General features: G+C 32.7%; 3 protein-coding genes across 3 annotated transcripts; 1 reads left to right on the top strand and 2 right to left on the bottom strand.

Moving 5' to 3' along the window:
- Positions 1 to 3,536, bottom strand: LOC131610697 (single-stranded DNA-binding protein WHY2, mitochondrial). The gene is made up of 8 exons (XM_058882721.1): positions 3,385 to 3,536; positions 3,226 to 3,308; positions 2,849 to 2,946; positions 2,643 to 2,735; positions 1,944 to 2,038; positions 1,695 to 1,762; positions 1,506 to 1,594; positions 1 to 396 (listed from the first exon to the last, which is right to left on the bottom strand). The coding sequence occupies exons 1-8, from the start codon at positions 3,423 to 3,425 to the stop codon at positions 208 to 210; spliced, it is 756 nt and encodes a 251-aa protein (XP_058738704.1). The 5' UTR covers positions 3,426 to 3,536; the 3' UTR covers positions 1 to 207.
- A 4,678-nt stretch (positions 3,537 to 8,214) lies between these two features.
- Positions 8,215 to 9,363, top strand: LOC131615067 (F-box/kelch-repeat protein At3g06240-like). The gene has a single exon (XM_058886582.1). The coding sequence runs from the start codon at positions 8,215 to 8,217 to the stop codon at positions 9,361 to 9,363; it is 1,149 nt and encodes a 382-aa protein (XP_058742565.1).
- A 5,250-nt stretch (positions 9,364 to 14,613) lies between these two features.
- On the bottom strand, positions 14,614 to 15,624 carry LOC131615066 (uncharacterized). Its single transcript, XM_058886581.1, has 2 exons — positions 15,432 to 15,624; positions 14,614 to 15,338 (listed from the first exon to the last, which is right to left on the bottom strand). Exons 1-2 carry the CDS (start codon positions 15,622 to 15,624, stop codon positions 14,614 to 14,616), a joined length of 918 nt encoding a protein of 305 aa, XP_058742564.1.

Genomic DNA, 15,624 nt, shown 5'->3' with positions numbered 1-15,624 from the left:
GGAAACATCAACAAAACAACAATAACATGACAAATTGTGAAACGACGTCAGACATTTAATAATCCATCCTTCTCGTGCATCTTTCTTAAATATTACAATTTACATGTTATCTTCCCCAATCCATCCTAGTCTAGTCTTTGGATTGATAATGCGCAAAATAGAATTGCAGCAAAACAAAGGATTCATTTCATATTTTCCTACAGTAATTCACTTTTCCCATTCCAAGTCTAAAATCTGTGGGCTCATCTTTTGTTGAAAGCCAACTGTCCCACCAGACTGCCGATTTGGTTGAAAGCTAACTGTTCCACCGGCCTGCCGATTGGGTTGAAACCTTACTGTCTCACTGGACTTCTGAGTAGTTAGACGATCCCAGCCCATAATGTGTGGCAATGCAAACTGTAACAAAAGGTAAATTGATAAACTCTTAATAAGGAGCCAAAATAAATTAAAAACAAGTGTATGATTTGGGTCTAAAGCCGGATAAAAAAAGGGTGGAGGCAAGTAACTGGATTCAACTAAAAACCAGGTAAGTTAAAAACCAGGGAATAACCGATCAACGCATTAAGAAATTGCAGTTAACTAGTTTGCACATTTCTAAAAAAAGTCACCAACAACAACAATAACAATAATAATAATAATAGCCTAAAGTTCATGTACATAATCAATGAGATATTGTTAAGACTAATTAAACTCGCATTCTACAAAATGTTATTGAAATCAACTTTGACACTTGATGTCAGCAGCCCTAGGTGTGGATAGGGGTCATGATAGAACCACAATTTGACAAATGAATTATGGTCAATGTTTTCATCAGTTCAATGACAATGTCTAGTTTTCAAGAAGATGATGATTTTCAATTCTGCCAAATCTCAGTAATTTACTAAATTATGAATGAATCAAAATCTTAAGTGTGCATTAAGTTAATAGTTAGCAAAAAAATAATAAAAATTTAACTATTTACTAGAAAACAAAACAGTGGCCGGCCAACTAGACTAGACATGGCATGCATTCCAGTCTCGCAATGCTAATAAAAATGTATACTGAAATCTACATTTTTGTAATGTATCAACCAAGGTTTCATGCAGTGTTGTCGATGGCGGATGGCAGTTTATAGCGGAGAGCCAAAATCCCGCGGGCCGCTTTCCGGCGCCATTAAATGGATTATGGTGGAAAAACCCGCAATAGCAGCCAATATTTGCAATTGCAGCGAGCCCAAAAACCACCATGTATATCCGGCATAGCGGCCATGGCGCCGGCATTTGATAACACTAGTTTTAAGACAAGTCCAATGTTGCTAAATAGTACAGCATATAAAATGAAAAGATAATCAATTCCTTTCTTCCGATGCTAGAAAGAATAATCATGATAAAAGAAAATAGATAATTAGTCACATCATTCTTATTATAAATATGGAAACAGAAAGCAGAAAGACATAACTTGTAAAAGCTGTAACATAATAACGCAATTAAGGTGATTCTATTGGAAATAAAGCAGAAGAGGCATACACTGCAAGCTGTCCTCATCACGGAAAACTCAGCAGTTGTAACAGGAACACTGAAATTGTCTTTGGTATTTAACACGGAGTTGACAACAGCTGTTAAAGAGGGTGACAAAACCATAAAGAATTTAGTATTATTTGTGCACTGCAACCCAGCGAATGTAAAAGGTGAAAAAGTTAACAAAACAAATCTTACTCAGGGAGACAAAGTAGCCGCTGCTATGAGGCTTAATTGATAAGCTCTTCCTTACTTGGCCAGCATTACTGCAGTATAAGGCTTACTAAACTGTCACTATTCAACTTTCAAATGGTATAAAATTCAAAGAAATAAATCTAATTGATATGTTAATGCGACGTGTAATTATAATCAATCATATTATACAGTTCTCTCATGAGATAATGAATTGGCCATCAACTACAAATCCAAGAGAATTGTGAAATATACCTTGATTTCATTGAGGGGTCATGAAAGAATTCACATGATTCCTGGGGGCCAATGGCTATCAAAGAACCAACTTCAGTAGCTGATAGGGCAAATATCTATAAAAAAAATGTAATTGCTATCAGAAAGAGAAAATGGAGTATCAAATATTTTATATCACACTGCCTATTTCCTCCTACAAGTACTATATAGAATTTCAGACACAATATATCAGGCCAAGTTGTCAAAATGTTGTTCTCTATTGCAAAATAAGAAGAAAAACGTTGAAAACATGAAACAGCCTATATATTTCCTGATCATACAAGCAAGCTTTCTGGGCCAACCCCGAGAAAATAAAACACGCTTAGAGTTTAAGCAGGCGTGAGGAGACATATGATCTGTCAGTATGAGTCTGGTTTGAACCTGCTTATTAGCAAACATGAGACATGAACAATAGCAGAGCAAGTGCGTGCAACAAGCATAGCATTGCCGCGATAGCAGAACAAGTGTGTGCAACAAGCATGGCATTGCCGCGATAGCAGAGCAAGTGTGTGCAACCAGCATAGCATTGTCGCAATAGCAGAGCAAGTGCGTACAACATGAAGAGCAATGCCCACTACTCTGAAAACTTGTAATCTAAACCGTAATATTTTCACAAATCTTTGTACTCTATAACCCTAAGTATTTGCATAACAGAAATCATAAGCAGAAAAACGAAATTACCTGTTTCTTCTCCCAGTCATATTTGCGCTCCCCAACAGCAGGCACGAAACTCATCATGATTGAACCTCGACGATCAACCACGAGAGCCCCAGACTGTGTTACAAACAGAATCGATAAATATGAAGTACAGATTAGTTAATACCACAATAAAAACAAAGTTGCATATTGAATCTAACAAACTATTATGATTAGGAAAAGGAAATTACATCCAACTTAGTGAAAGTTGGAAGACAAGGAGTGAGTGAAAATGCAGCTTTTCCCTTGTAAACAGAATAAGGAGCAAATATACGATCCGAACTATATCCTGCAATAGTTCCAAGAGAGAAGCATATAATATATCCAAATTTATTCAACTTGAGCACAAAAATGCAGAAATTTTAAATTCAATTTGATTACAAAAATGCATAAAATTTAAATTAAAGTAATTTACAATTGCATTTCTACAAACCACCACGACATCAGAAACATGACTCTAACACTGACAAGGTGACACCAGTAATAATTTGAAAAAAATGAATAAATTAAACCTAATGACAACGTTTATTTTCAGAGGTGTCGGTGCTACGTAGGTAGAAATGAATACCTTTAGCAGAATAGTGATTAGTGGGAGTAGAGAAATCCCGAAGTTGGATTTTCCTAGACGAAAGAAGTTCCAATAGGTGATTCCTGTAAATTAGTTTCAGAGTAGAAATTAGTTTAATGCGAACAAGAGAGAGAAAGTGCAAGAATGAAGAAAGAGTACCTGGAAGATGAAGAAGGAAGGATGCCAGAGAGTTTCAACATTTTTGGAGCTGTGAATAGGGGCGAAATTTGGGGTTTATGTTTTTCTTGCTATTGCTAGTGTTCAATTCAAAATCTGGTAGACCATTATAAAAACACGAGTTATAAAAATTCCATATTATTATTTCCTTAGTTTAATATAAATTCGATATTATTATTTCCTTAGTTTAATATAAATTCGATATTATTATTTCCTTAGTATAATATAATAGTAAGATTTTTACTAGTATAACTACTCATTTGATTTATAAATACACATCAATTTATTTTGAAAGATATAAGTAGGGGTGTTTGCGGTTCGGTTTAGGCAGCTTTGACGAAAAAAATCATTCGAATTGTAAGAGAAAAAATTATGCGGTTTAGTTTGGTTCGGTTGGCTTTTAGAAGAAAAAAAACGAATCAAACCAAACAAACCAATGCGATTTGGTTCGGTTTTTTACAAATATTTTATCGAGCCACGTATACATATAGATGACAACATAATTTTGTATTTAGACATTCATACACTATCAATTTTACTGAACCTAAATTACTCATCAACATCATCATGTATCACTCACAATAGAGGTTATGTCTAACACAGAGTTGAGATATCAACCGTATTATTTCCTTGTGGATGTCTCACACAACTAAACAACACAGAGCATTAGGAGCTGACACTTACAGTGAATATTAAACCTAACTCTGTATATAGAGTTTAAAACCTCACAAATATTCATCCAAGAACAAGATCAGAGAAGTATATGTCTATAACAACTCAAATCCCAGCAATAAAGCAAAAACAAGGATAAACACCGATAAATATTTGTAAAAGAGATTTTATACAATGCCATGATCAGTACATATACATACAAGACAAATAAACTACATACAATCCTCAACAAATGAAAAATACAAAGATAAGAGAGAAGAGAAACAAACACAAATGTCGATTCTCCGACAAAAGGGCACATCACACTTCCAATCATCAAGATGCATCATCCATTGTTGATTTCCTAAGCCTAATCTAACCTAAGAATGTTAGTGATGGAATTGGGAGCAAAAATCTCCAAAACCATACCCTAAAACTAATGCGGAAAATGAAATATAAAGGCAAAATTCTCATAGGCGCGCTAAGCGGGCTCACTGCACTTAGCGCACTTGCAATTTATTACAAAATATCTGGCTCGGGAAAAGGGATTGTGCTTAGCGGGCCATGCACGCTAAGCGCGCTTGTGAACTCAGCTCTACGCTAGAGATGGGGCTTAGCGCCATCAGTCCTTATTTTATCCAAAATTGCATATTTTGAAGTCGTGTCTTCAACACTTTATTGCTCGAGGCTCCAAAATGCTCCAATACTATAAAACGAATGAAAATTGGTCAACCAGTACATAATTTAATAAAAAAACTCAAGTTTTACACAACATCTACAAACATAGCGAAAACATACGCATTCACGCAAAAGTTGAGGAAAAAGAGTCGATAAGTGCCGCAAAACTATATACAAAAACAACTACATTTTGCCACTTATCAGATACATTTTTTTAAACGGGGATGGAATGAAGTAAAATAAATAAGATATCATAAGAAAAGTATCTCAATGAAAATCAACAAAAATAATATGCATTAAAAACAAATGATTAATTAATTAAAATAATTTATAAAACTAATTAAATATTAATCAAATAAAATAAGAAAAAGAAAATAGTATAATTAATATTATTTTAAGAGAAATAAGAAATATCAAAGACAAGTAGAAATAAAAATAAGCTAAAATAGGCCAAAAAAAAAAAGTGAAAGTGCAATTATGAAAATACTCTAAGCCCAAAAGAGAGAGTCCCATAGGAGCGCGGGAAGACTTATTCTTCCTCGGTCCCATTTTTAGTTGTCTCGTAAGACACACAAATGAAAGAAAAAAAGCTTCTAACCAAAAGTAAAAATAGTATAACTTTTTCAATTTTCTATGGAATTAGACAAATGAATAATTAAAATTCATCTATTCGATTTCGCGAACAAAAATTTTGACTCAAAATCTAAATAAGCAACAAAAAATTACAAAATAAAAAATAAGAAAAAAACGAAAATTAATTCATATTCAATCACTTTTGCTCATGGAGGTTCAAGAACACTTTAAACTCTTGATTTTAAATCAATGGAGTTTCCATACAAAATGGTGATGATTAAGGTAATAAATAAATAAATCGAGAGTAAAAATGCAATAGAAATAAATAAAGAACAAGCATAAGAGCCTACCTATTCAATAGAAAGAATAAATGAAGAGAAAAAAGAAGAGAGTTTTGGCTTAGTTTTTGTGAATGATTGGTGGTGAAAATTGGGAATGAGAATGGGTTTATTTATAGGCTCCAATAATAGTGGTTTAGGAATTAAAAGAAAAGAGGTGGCACATGGTGAATGGGTTCTAGAAGGTTATTTAATTAAATCATGAATTATGATGCAATAAATTAAATGAATAATGATGTCATATATGTGAGATATTTTGGATATTTTTTAGCCTTCTAGAAGCTTTTTTTTTTATTTTGTATAATTATTTCATGGTTCCTTTAAGTTATTGTATTATTATTATTATTATTATATTATTATTATTATTATTATTATTATTATTATTATATATATATATATATATATATATATATATATATATATATATATATATATATATATATATATATATATATATATATATATATATATATATCGTTGCAACTTTTTATATTTTGAGTGATTGGTTTAATCTAAGACTGAAAAAAATGGTAAAAAAATCTCAACGGTGCACACTTTAGTTAACTTAAATGACTCACTTGTAGCAAAAAAAATTTAAAGGACCATCTTGTTACAATAAAATAACTTAAAGGACACTTGGTATATTTTTACCTATTTTTATTTTATTTTATGATGCATGAAAATGGCTAATTAAATTCAAATTGATATTATTGATTTTAAATCAAATGGTCATGATTGTAAAAATTTCAAAAATGCATAATGCAATATTAGTCAAAGAAATTTAACATGTAAAATGTTGACTTTTTTTTATTATGATGCATGATAATGATCAAATGAATATTCTAAATGGAATAATATGATGATTTAAATGATTTTCAACAGTGGTCAATGATGCATGATTTTTTAAATCAACTTATGAAATGTTGAATTTTGGTTGACTTTTGATTTTATTTGAATGAAAAGCATATGTGTATGATTATGATGACTTAATTTAATGGACAAAGTGCGTAGATGTGAAACTTGTCAAAATGAAAGGTATTAGATGAATTTAAGAAAGGTCGCACAAAATTAGAGTGTGACAGTACCCCCATTTTAAAGATGTTTTAGAATGCTCCTATGAACATCATTTAGTTCGGGATGTATCACCTTTATAATTTCTTGGTTGAATAGAGCGAGATATTCCCTCAGAGATTAAGAGTACCCATTATGGACATTAAACAAACTAGTAGTTGATACGCTCTAGTTCTTAATCGTTGATAGCTGGTGAATTAACTTTTTTCTGAGGTCTTGATAGTTGCTCACTAAGAGGGGTGAGAGATTAAGAAAACTTGGGGGTACATGGCTCTATGGGAATTATCGAAGGAGAAGTGCTCTTGGGGGTACCTCCCTCCAACAAACCTAATTAGTGACTAGGGCTTGAAGTTTTAAGGCACCGAAGCCCCTCATATTTCATTAGAGAGATGTAAAGGGTCAAAGATCTCAATCGCTTCAGGCTGGTTGTCATCACTATGTTGATGATGTTAAGGTATGGTTGTGGAGCGGTATTCCCTCCATAGCAACTCGCATATCTGCTATGGCCTCTTTGTTACCATTATTGATTTTACTAGTTATTATGGTGTGTGGTTATGTCACCATGTTAAGAAATGTGATTGAGGTGATTGAAAGATAAATATAAGTGTGGCTTATGTTTATTTTACTAAGGCCCAATGGTGGGTGTTAATTCTACTAGCTCAAAATACAATAAGGCGAACCTTGTTCGTGGGAAGAATGTAATAGAGTTTTTTAAGTTTTGATGAATATGTGAAATAGTGAATTCCTCTCCCGACCCAAAGAGTTAGGATATTTATAAGCACGACTTATGGGCTGAATCGAGTAAGGAAACACTATTTTCTTCCATTCCTCAGATAAAAATGGGGGGGGGGGGATAAGATACAGGTTTCACCCTTGGAATCGAGGAGTGGTTTCCTCATTTTCTCATTTGATCAAACTGTTCCTTTTAGGGATAACTTAAGCACCACATTTAAGAGCAATTGGAAAATGTTGGATGCAAATTTTCGTCCGGCAACCCAGACTATGGTTAGGCGGCCAAGTCTGGGTGACTTGGGCTCCTCCCCACCCATTTCCTTTTGATTCCCTTCAATTGTAGACTAGTTCCCTTAAAGGCCCAATGAAAGTTATCCCAGTCCAAAGATATAAATTCTTAAAAAAAATTCTAAAATATAAATAAAATTATAATTAAATAATTAAATCCTTAATGAAGCTTGCCAGATTTTTTAATAGGTCTTAAACTAAAATAACACACACACACATACACACACACACACACATATATATTTTTTATCTTCTTAATTTATTTAAATAAATATATCTTTAAGCCTAATATAGCGTATAAAACACGCTTGTATATAATAATTAATGACATTAATGAATTTAGTTTTAAAAAAATTATATAAATCAAGTGACATAAACACTTTTCTCATTGTGGAAAATGAAAATAACGTTAGGAGTGCTCTTTTAGTTTTATTTTCACTGTGGTGGTTACAATTGCGCACAAATTATATGGTCTATGAAGATGGAGAAATATGTGGCTGCGAGAAATAAAAAGGTTAGTAGTTATATACATGCTGATCTTTGCTTATCCATTCTATCAAATCTATCTCTGAAATCTTTGAAGCGTTTCGAATGTGTATGCAAATCATGGATTCATTTGTTAGAGAACCCTAATTTCAAAAGCTTGGTTCACAAAAGTTTCTTATCTAATAATCGTTGTTATTATGATGATTCATCTATCCTCATACATCAAGATATAAATAATAATCAATCAGTGATGTATTCTATTTCTGGTGAGAGGTTTGAAAATAGGACCAAATTAGATTGGCCAAATCCCTTTCAAGAAGATGACCCTAAATTTTATATATCGGGATCTAATAGTATTAAAGGGATTTTTTGCCTAATTAATTACTCACAACCCGATATAAGAGTTGTATTGTGGAACCCAACTACTGGAGAATTCAAAGTTGTTCCTACCAGTCCTAATGAGTTTGTCCCAGATATGGATTTTGATGCTGCCCAATATGGTTTTGGATACGATTCCTTTAGTGATGACTATAAGGTGATTCAATGTGTTTTGATGTCATCAGAAGATCTATCTTTAGACCCTTTTTGGGAGATATATAGCCTAAAAAGTAACTCATGGAAACAACTTGAATTTGACATCCCTATAAATTATCAAGAAAATGGAGTGTCTCTGGAAGGAGTGTTTTATTGGTATGGTGAAAACGAAGAAAATAAAGATGATGAAGCATATATTTTTTCATTTGATCTAAACAGTGAGATATTTGTTACTACACCATTACCCTTAACCGATGATAACTTTGATTTTCATTATGTATGTAGAGGTTTGGTGGTGTTAAATGGATCAATTGCTTTGATATCAAATTATACAAATATAAATAATTTCCATGTAGCTATTTTGGGTGAAATTGGTATGAAAGAATCATGGGTTAAACTCTTTATTGTTCCATGCTTACCTTGCATTAAGTATCCAATCGGAACAGGAAAGAATGGAGATATATTTTTTATGACACAAGATGGTAAACTAGTCTATTATGACTTAAGCACTCAGATTATGGAGGAGCTTAGTTTTCAAGGAAATAGATTTATGGGTAAGATTATAACTTATAAAAGAATTCTTCTTCCAATCAGAGAACTAGATGAGTAGAAATTTTGGTGTTTCCACCCGAGAGTTATACCATTGTGTTCTTATGATTTTAAACTTGTACTCTCAGAGACCATTTGGTTTATTATTATTATTATTATTATTATTATTATTATTATTATTATTATTATTATTATTATTATTATTATTATTATGTATTCAATAAATATTTTTATGTTATATTATTATTATTATTATTATTATTATTATGATGTATTCAATAAATATTTTTATGTTATAGATCTCGATTTGTTAATTTTATTACGATGTCAAATCTAAAATATAATTGTTAATTTCTTAACTTATTTATTTGTTCTGTATTTGTTGGATTGATGAAATTTTTTGGGGAATTTATGTCAATGTGTTTTATCTTTAATTTTATAAAATCACAATTCTTGAATATATTAATCATTGTTTTTAGTTGTTCTTTACGTTCCTCGTTGATATTAAAATATGAGAAAATTCAAATTGGTTCTTGCAATAACAAAATATTCATTTTAGTATCTTATAAAACATTTACTGATTTAAGTACCAAGTTGAACCATCATTTGAAATTTTATGTACAATGTGGAATGCCGCTATGCCATCTCAATGATTATGTGTCTTGTGACAAAATTAAGAGTTATTTTAGTCTCAATGATTATGTGTCTTGTGACAAAATTAAGAGTTATTTTAAGTCTAATGATATCTTAAATTTCACTTTTAATCTCTTAAAATTTTTCTTAAAATATGTTGATATTTGTAAATACATGGTGTTAAGAATATTTGTATATAGAATAGTCTCACATTGACTATATCATGTAATTAGTTGTAATCTCTCTATATATAATAAAGTCTCCGTAGTGCTTTACAAAACACACAGTTTTACTCAAATGTTTCTTAGTCTTTCGTATTTTAACATGGTATCTAGAGTCTACTAAGAGGAAATTCTTTGTGTTTTACCCGGTTGACCTACTGTCTCCCGGTGAGATATTTATTTCTGCAAACCGTGTCATTATTCCGGTTTGTCATTTTTTTGTGGCGACTACGTTGTTACTGTTCACCAACATGGTACTGTTCAACGTGGCGTTACTATTCACAGACATTGTGCACGTCCGCGGTATTGTTCACGGGAACTTTTTTTCCCTTTCCACTCGATTTTGTCCCCTGATCACAGATCCGATCTCTGTTTTTTCTTCTGACTCGCGAAAATCCGCCTTCCTGTTCAAACAACCTCGTTCTTGTTAACTTGAAGCTATGGGAGACGCTGATTTTGTCTCGTTTACTAAAGTTGCGCTAATCCCATGTGAAAAACAAACAGGATCAACCAACTATAACATATGGGCTCGTGCTGTCGAATGTGGTTTCGCGGTTAGGGATATGAAGCGCACCTAACCACAAAATTGACTGCCGTTGTAGCCGACAAACTTGCTAAGTGGAAGAAAACGAATGCATCTCTGTGTACCGTGTTGTGATTTCCCATAGCACCTAACCTTCAAGCGTAGTACCAAACCTTCTCCACTTGTTATGAAGTATGAGAAAAGGCCAAGAAAGTCTTTTTCAATGATGTTCACTCTCTATAAAGTGTCACCCACAAACTCAACACACTGAAGTTGGAAAATATGGATGTGCAAGCTTATCTGAGTAAGCTTGATGCCTTGAAAGCAAGTTACGCAACCCTCATGCCTTACGCAAAAGATGCAACAGCTCATGCCGAACAACAAATTAATTATTTCATGGTCATGGCACTTAAAGGACTACCTTCAGAACTCGAATCCGTTCGTAGCCAGATTTTATCAGGTACTACTATTCCTAACTATGATACAGTTAGTGAACAACTGTTGCGGGTGATAGCCCAAATTGATGTGGATGATATAGTATTTGGTGGGATGTCAGACACAATGGTGGAGCAATTTGTTCAACAAATGCAGTATGAGTTTAAGATGAGTCTGATAGGTGAATTTACTTACTTTGTTGGTCTTCAAGTAAAGCAAATGGAAGACGGTAAATTTGTATCTCAAAGCAAATACACTAAGAACATAGTGAAGAAGCTTGGTCTTGACAATGTAAGCCACAAGAGAACTTCTGTTGCAAATTACTTAAAGTTGTCGAAGGATGAAAATGGAGTTGATGTAGATCAAAGTCTCTACAGTATTATGATAGGAAGTTTTCTATACCTCACAGCTAGCTGACCTGATATCACATTTGTTGTTGGTATGTGTGTGTGTGTGTCAAATATCAAGCAAAATCCAAGTCTAGTCATCTCACCCAAGTGAAGAAAACTCTGAAGTATATCAGTGAGACTTATGATTATGACATATTATATTCTCATGATACAAATACAATACTAGTAGGGTATTGTGATACAGATTGGACTGGAAGTGATGATGACAAAAAAAAGTACATCAGGTGGATGTTTCTTTCTTGGCAACAATTTGATTTCTTGGTTCAGCAAGAAGTAGCATTATGTCTCTCTATCCACTGCTGAAGCTGAGTATATTGCTACTAGAAGAAGTTGCACTCAATTTCTCTGGATGAAACAGATACAAAATGAGTACAATGTTGAACAAGATGTCATGACATTGTTATGTGACAACATGAGTGTCATCGATATTTCAAAGAATCTTGTCCAACATAGTAAAATCAATCATATTGACATTCATCATCATTTCATTAGGGATCTTGTGGAATATTAAATGGTCAATTTATAGCACATAGCAATTGGCAAACAGTTGGATGACATATTCACCAAGCCATTGGATGTTGTCCACTTTGAACAATTGAGAAGTGCACTACAAGGTTAGCATTCCAACACCAAAATTAATGATTACATGAGGAATAGTGTAAGTGCAAGAATGAATAGAATACCCGAGGTTTTATGCGTGGAGAGTTTTATATATGAAAGACGGTTAAAATCGTTCTGGGTTGCCTACCATAGATTGTGGGGGGTCCCTTCGATTAGATTCGACGGGCAAAAATCATTTGAGGGTGAAGACTATGTGTTATTCTCAACCAGTTGCGAATATGAATTATACCTTCTCTTAATTAGACTTTTCCACCTTCTAGCCTAAGGACGACCCATAGCACAAGTAAAAGATACTAAACTAAAAAAGTTGATTAAAATATTAATGCTTTTAATTTCAAATGATTAAATACACGTATTTAAAAAAATATACAAATATATCACTAACATGTGCTCTTAAACTATACATATTTTTTAAAAAATATATATTAGATGTCAATGTTATTTTAATAAATTTTGAAAGAAATCGTTGTAATTTCTATAAAAAAATCTAAAAACAATACATTTTCCCTATAAATACTTAAATCTATACTAGTTTTATTCTTATATATCAAAGTAGATTAATAAGAGAATTTTTAACTACACCCTTTAGATTTCTTACGCACTTGTGAATTGGTAAAATTATTCCTCTGTTTTTGTAAATATATATTCAGAAGCATATTTTTTTTATAAAAAAAATCGATTTTTTCCGTAGACGTTAAAACATATTAAAACTTAGGATTTTCCCAATTAATTGAAAAAATCCCAAGTTAATGAAACCTTCGTACCTACATTTACGGAATAATTTGAAAATAGAGTGTTACGCAGATGTACCTACAAAATATTCCATACCTACATCTCAATTGCACTAGTTTGATTTACTATAATTTACTATAATTTGATGTTCCATTTTTTGTTATAAAAATTGAGTTTTTGAGGGAAATGTAATTGATTTAAAATATAACAGAATATTTCGTAGGTACATCCACGAAACACTCTATTTTCAAACTCTTCTGTAGATGTAAGTACAGAAGATTTTATGAACAAGTTTCACTATGTTTTAACGCTTCAATAGATGCGTCTATGAAAAAAATTATTTTTTTTTTATAAAAAAAAAATGCTTCCAATTATACATATACAAAAGCAAAAGACATAAATGAAATTTCGTCAAATGCAAAGATTCATGTGTCTAATGAAAATTCGTCATTAATAATTAATAGTCATTGCATCTAAAGTGAGGAGTTTTGACCTGCATGCCACCCCTTTGAAAATTTATTCCAGAATTGCCACCCCCCAAAATTATATCCCAAATTGCCACCATTTTGTACCTTTTTGTCACTTTTTGGCACTTTGCAGAATTTTTTTTCCTGGTGCAGCAGGTGGCTGCCGTTTTGAATGGAGGGCACCTAAAGCCTTCATGTGGCCGCCATTTCAAAGGGAGGCCACCCATTATTTTATTTTTTTTCGTTTTTTGTATATTAATTAATATTAAATGTTTTTTAATATATAGTTAATATTAAAAATTATAATTTAATTATTTAAAGTATTAAAAAAATAAAAAAAATTAATTTGTGAATAAAAATTAATTTTTTTCAATCCATAAGAGAACTATAAAATTTAATAAATATTATTTAATTATTTAAATTATTAAAAAAATAAAAAAAATTAATTTGTAAATAAAAATTAATTTATTTCAATCCATAAGAGAACTATAAAATTTAATAAATATTATAAAATTTAAAAAAAATATTAATAATATTTCCCGCCAAAAAGATAGGTAGAAGAGGTCTGATCTTCTATAAATAGAGGTATGTATGTGAGAGTTGAATTATCAATTCTTGTGTTCTTACTTTCAACAGTTACAAATTATGTCTGTTTGGGCTGTAGTGTTTTTTGAGGAAGGCGAGCACATCAGGATATGTCTGAACCCGCATTGGAATTTCAGTAGAGTTGTTAGAGCCATCAACACTGGATTTCGACAACTTGACGGTCCTACCCGCAAAGTTAAACAAATAGATTATCGCTGTCCATACATAACCTTGACGGATGCAAGCCCAGAAGGAACGTACATGTATTATTGGGATCGTGTGAAAGATGATGTTGATGTGGATATAATGTTTTGGACATACAGTGGCGAAGTTAATCGAGGCGTTCAAGATCCACTCGTTCTAGCAGTTATACTTGAGTGAGTCCCGATCTGATGTAACTATGTTTGAAGTATGTCTTTTGCTGTTTTGATTATGTTGTTGTAATCTAATTTTAAATCGTTGTGTTGTTGTAAACGTTATTATGATGTTAGTAGAAGTTGAATATTCTAATTAGAAATGGCATTGATGTTGAAAGAAACTACAAGGCAGTGATGAAAATAAATCAACATAAAAACTTAAACACAACTAAGACGATGGTCCAGTTCAGTTTGGACATGTTTTGCGATAATGTCCGAATTCGCGACAAATACCACATCTTCTTTTTTCCTTCTCATAATCATCCATTTATGTTCGTATGCGGGTACTGTTTGGGCGACCTTTCTTTCGTCTTCTCATGGCGTCATTGTGGCAAAGAGTGTCTCCTTCGTATAGAGGCCAGTCAGCCTCAGTCCCAACCCCTATGAAACTTTCTTCGTAGACCTTAAACACGTTAACGACCTTGAAGACATCAGCTATATGCACAGAATAGTCCTGATGTATGCTCGCGCACGCTGCAATGACATGCGAGCAAGACACGTGAAATGTTTGAAATTTTCCACACTCACAGGTTTGATTTTTAAGGTCGACGTTGAAATGACGAGTAGGTCGACACTCATTATGGTTCATAGTTTCCTCCACCAAGAAGCAGAACCTTAGACGATCAAATTGCCTAACGTGATGACTACTTGCTTTGGCTGCCTCCTCTTCAATACCTTTCAGGCAACTTTTGGTGTATTGTTGTCCAGAACCCAATGTTTTTGTCCATTCATGCCCTCTTCTGCCAAATAACTCACCCATCCTAAAGTATGTAGATCTTACCAATGCTGTAACGGGTAGATTACGAGTGGCCTTCAAGACTGAATTCATTGACTCTGCCAGGTTGGTAGTCATGTGACCCCACCGTCGCCCTCCATCAAAAGCTCTGCACCATTTTTCTCTTGGAATATTTTCTACCCAGTTGTATGCATCCATATTTGACATACGTATTTCACCCATGTAGTAGTTGTAGGTTGATTCAGTTAACGCATAACCTGTAAGTGAAAATAAGAATATTAGTTAGTTAAACAAAATATTTTTAAACAACATTATCAATTACAAATAAAACCTTGGATGTTGAGAATTACCCATGTTAACGACTTTTTTGCGAAGCTCTTTGTCTCTGATCTCTTGCGTGAAGTTCTGGGCTATATGTCTAATGCAATAGACATGCGTAGACGGTGGGTATTGCCAGCCATTTTCCGGGTTATCATATGCGCTTTTAATGGACACATGTCTGTCTGATATTAGACAGATGTTGGGTTGCGACGTAACATGCAT

The sequence above is a fragment of the Vicia villosa genome, linkage group LG6, assembly GCF_029867415.1.
Source record: "Vicia villosa cultivar HV-30 ecotype Madison, WI linkage group LG6, Vvil1.0, whole genome shotgun sequence".
NCBI classification, from domain to species: Eukaryota; Viridiplantae; Streptophyta; class Magnoliopsida; order Fabales; family Fabaceae; genus Vicia; species Vicia villosa.
Note: the sequence above shows the minus strand (reverse complement) of the source record. Positions and strands in the feature narration are given on the sequence as shown.

What these genes read in the sequence shown, in the direction of transcription:
- LOC131610697 (XM_058882721.1), bottom strand. Translation starts at nt 3,425, where the DNA reads ATGTTGAAACTCTCTGGCATCCTTCCTTCTTCATCTTCCAG. An exon ending in CTTCCTTCTTCATCTTCCAG is followed by an intron (nt 3,309 to 3,384) that starts GTACTCTTTCTT and finishes ACTAATTTACAG; the next exon opens with GAATCACCTATTGGAACTTC. An exon ending in TGATGAGGACAGCTTGCAGT is followed by an intron (nt 397 to 1,505) that starts GTATGCCTCTTC and finishes CTTTTGTTACAG; the next exon opens with TTTGCATTGCCACACATTAT.
- LOC131615067 (XM_058886582.1), top strand. Translation starts at nt 8,215, where the DNA reads ATGGAGAAATATGTGGCTGCGAGAAATAAAAAGGTTAGTAGTTATATA.
- LOC131615066 (XM_058886581.1), bottom strand. Translation starts at nt 15,624, where the DNA reads ATGCATGTTACGTCGCAACCCAACATCTGTCTAATATCAGACAGACAT. An exon ending in CAAAAAAGTCGTTAACATGG is followed by an intron (nt 15,339 to 15,431) that starts GTAATTCTCAAC and finishes TTTCACTTACAG; the next exon opens with GTTATGCGTTAACTGAATCA.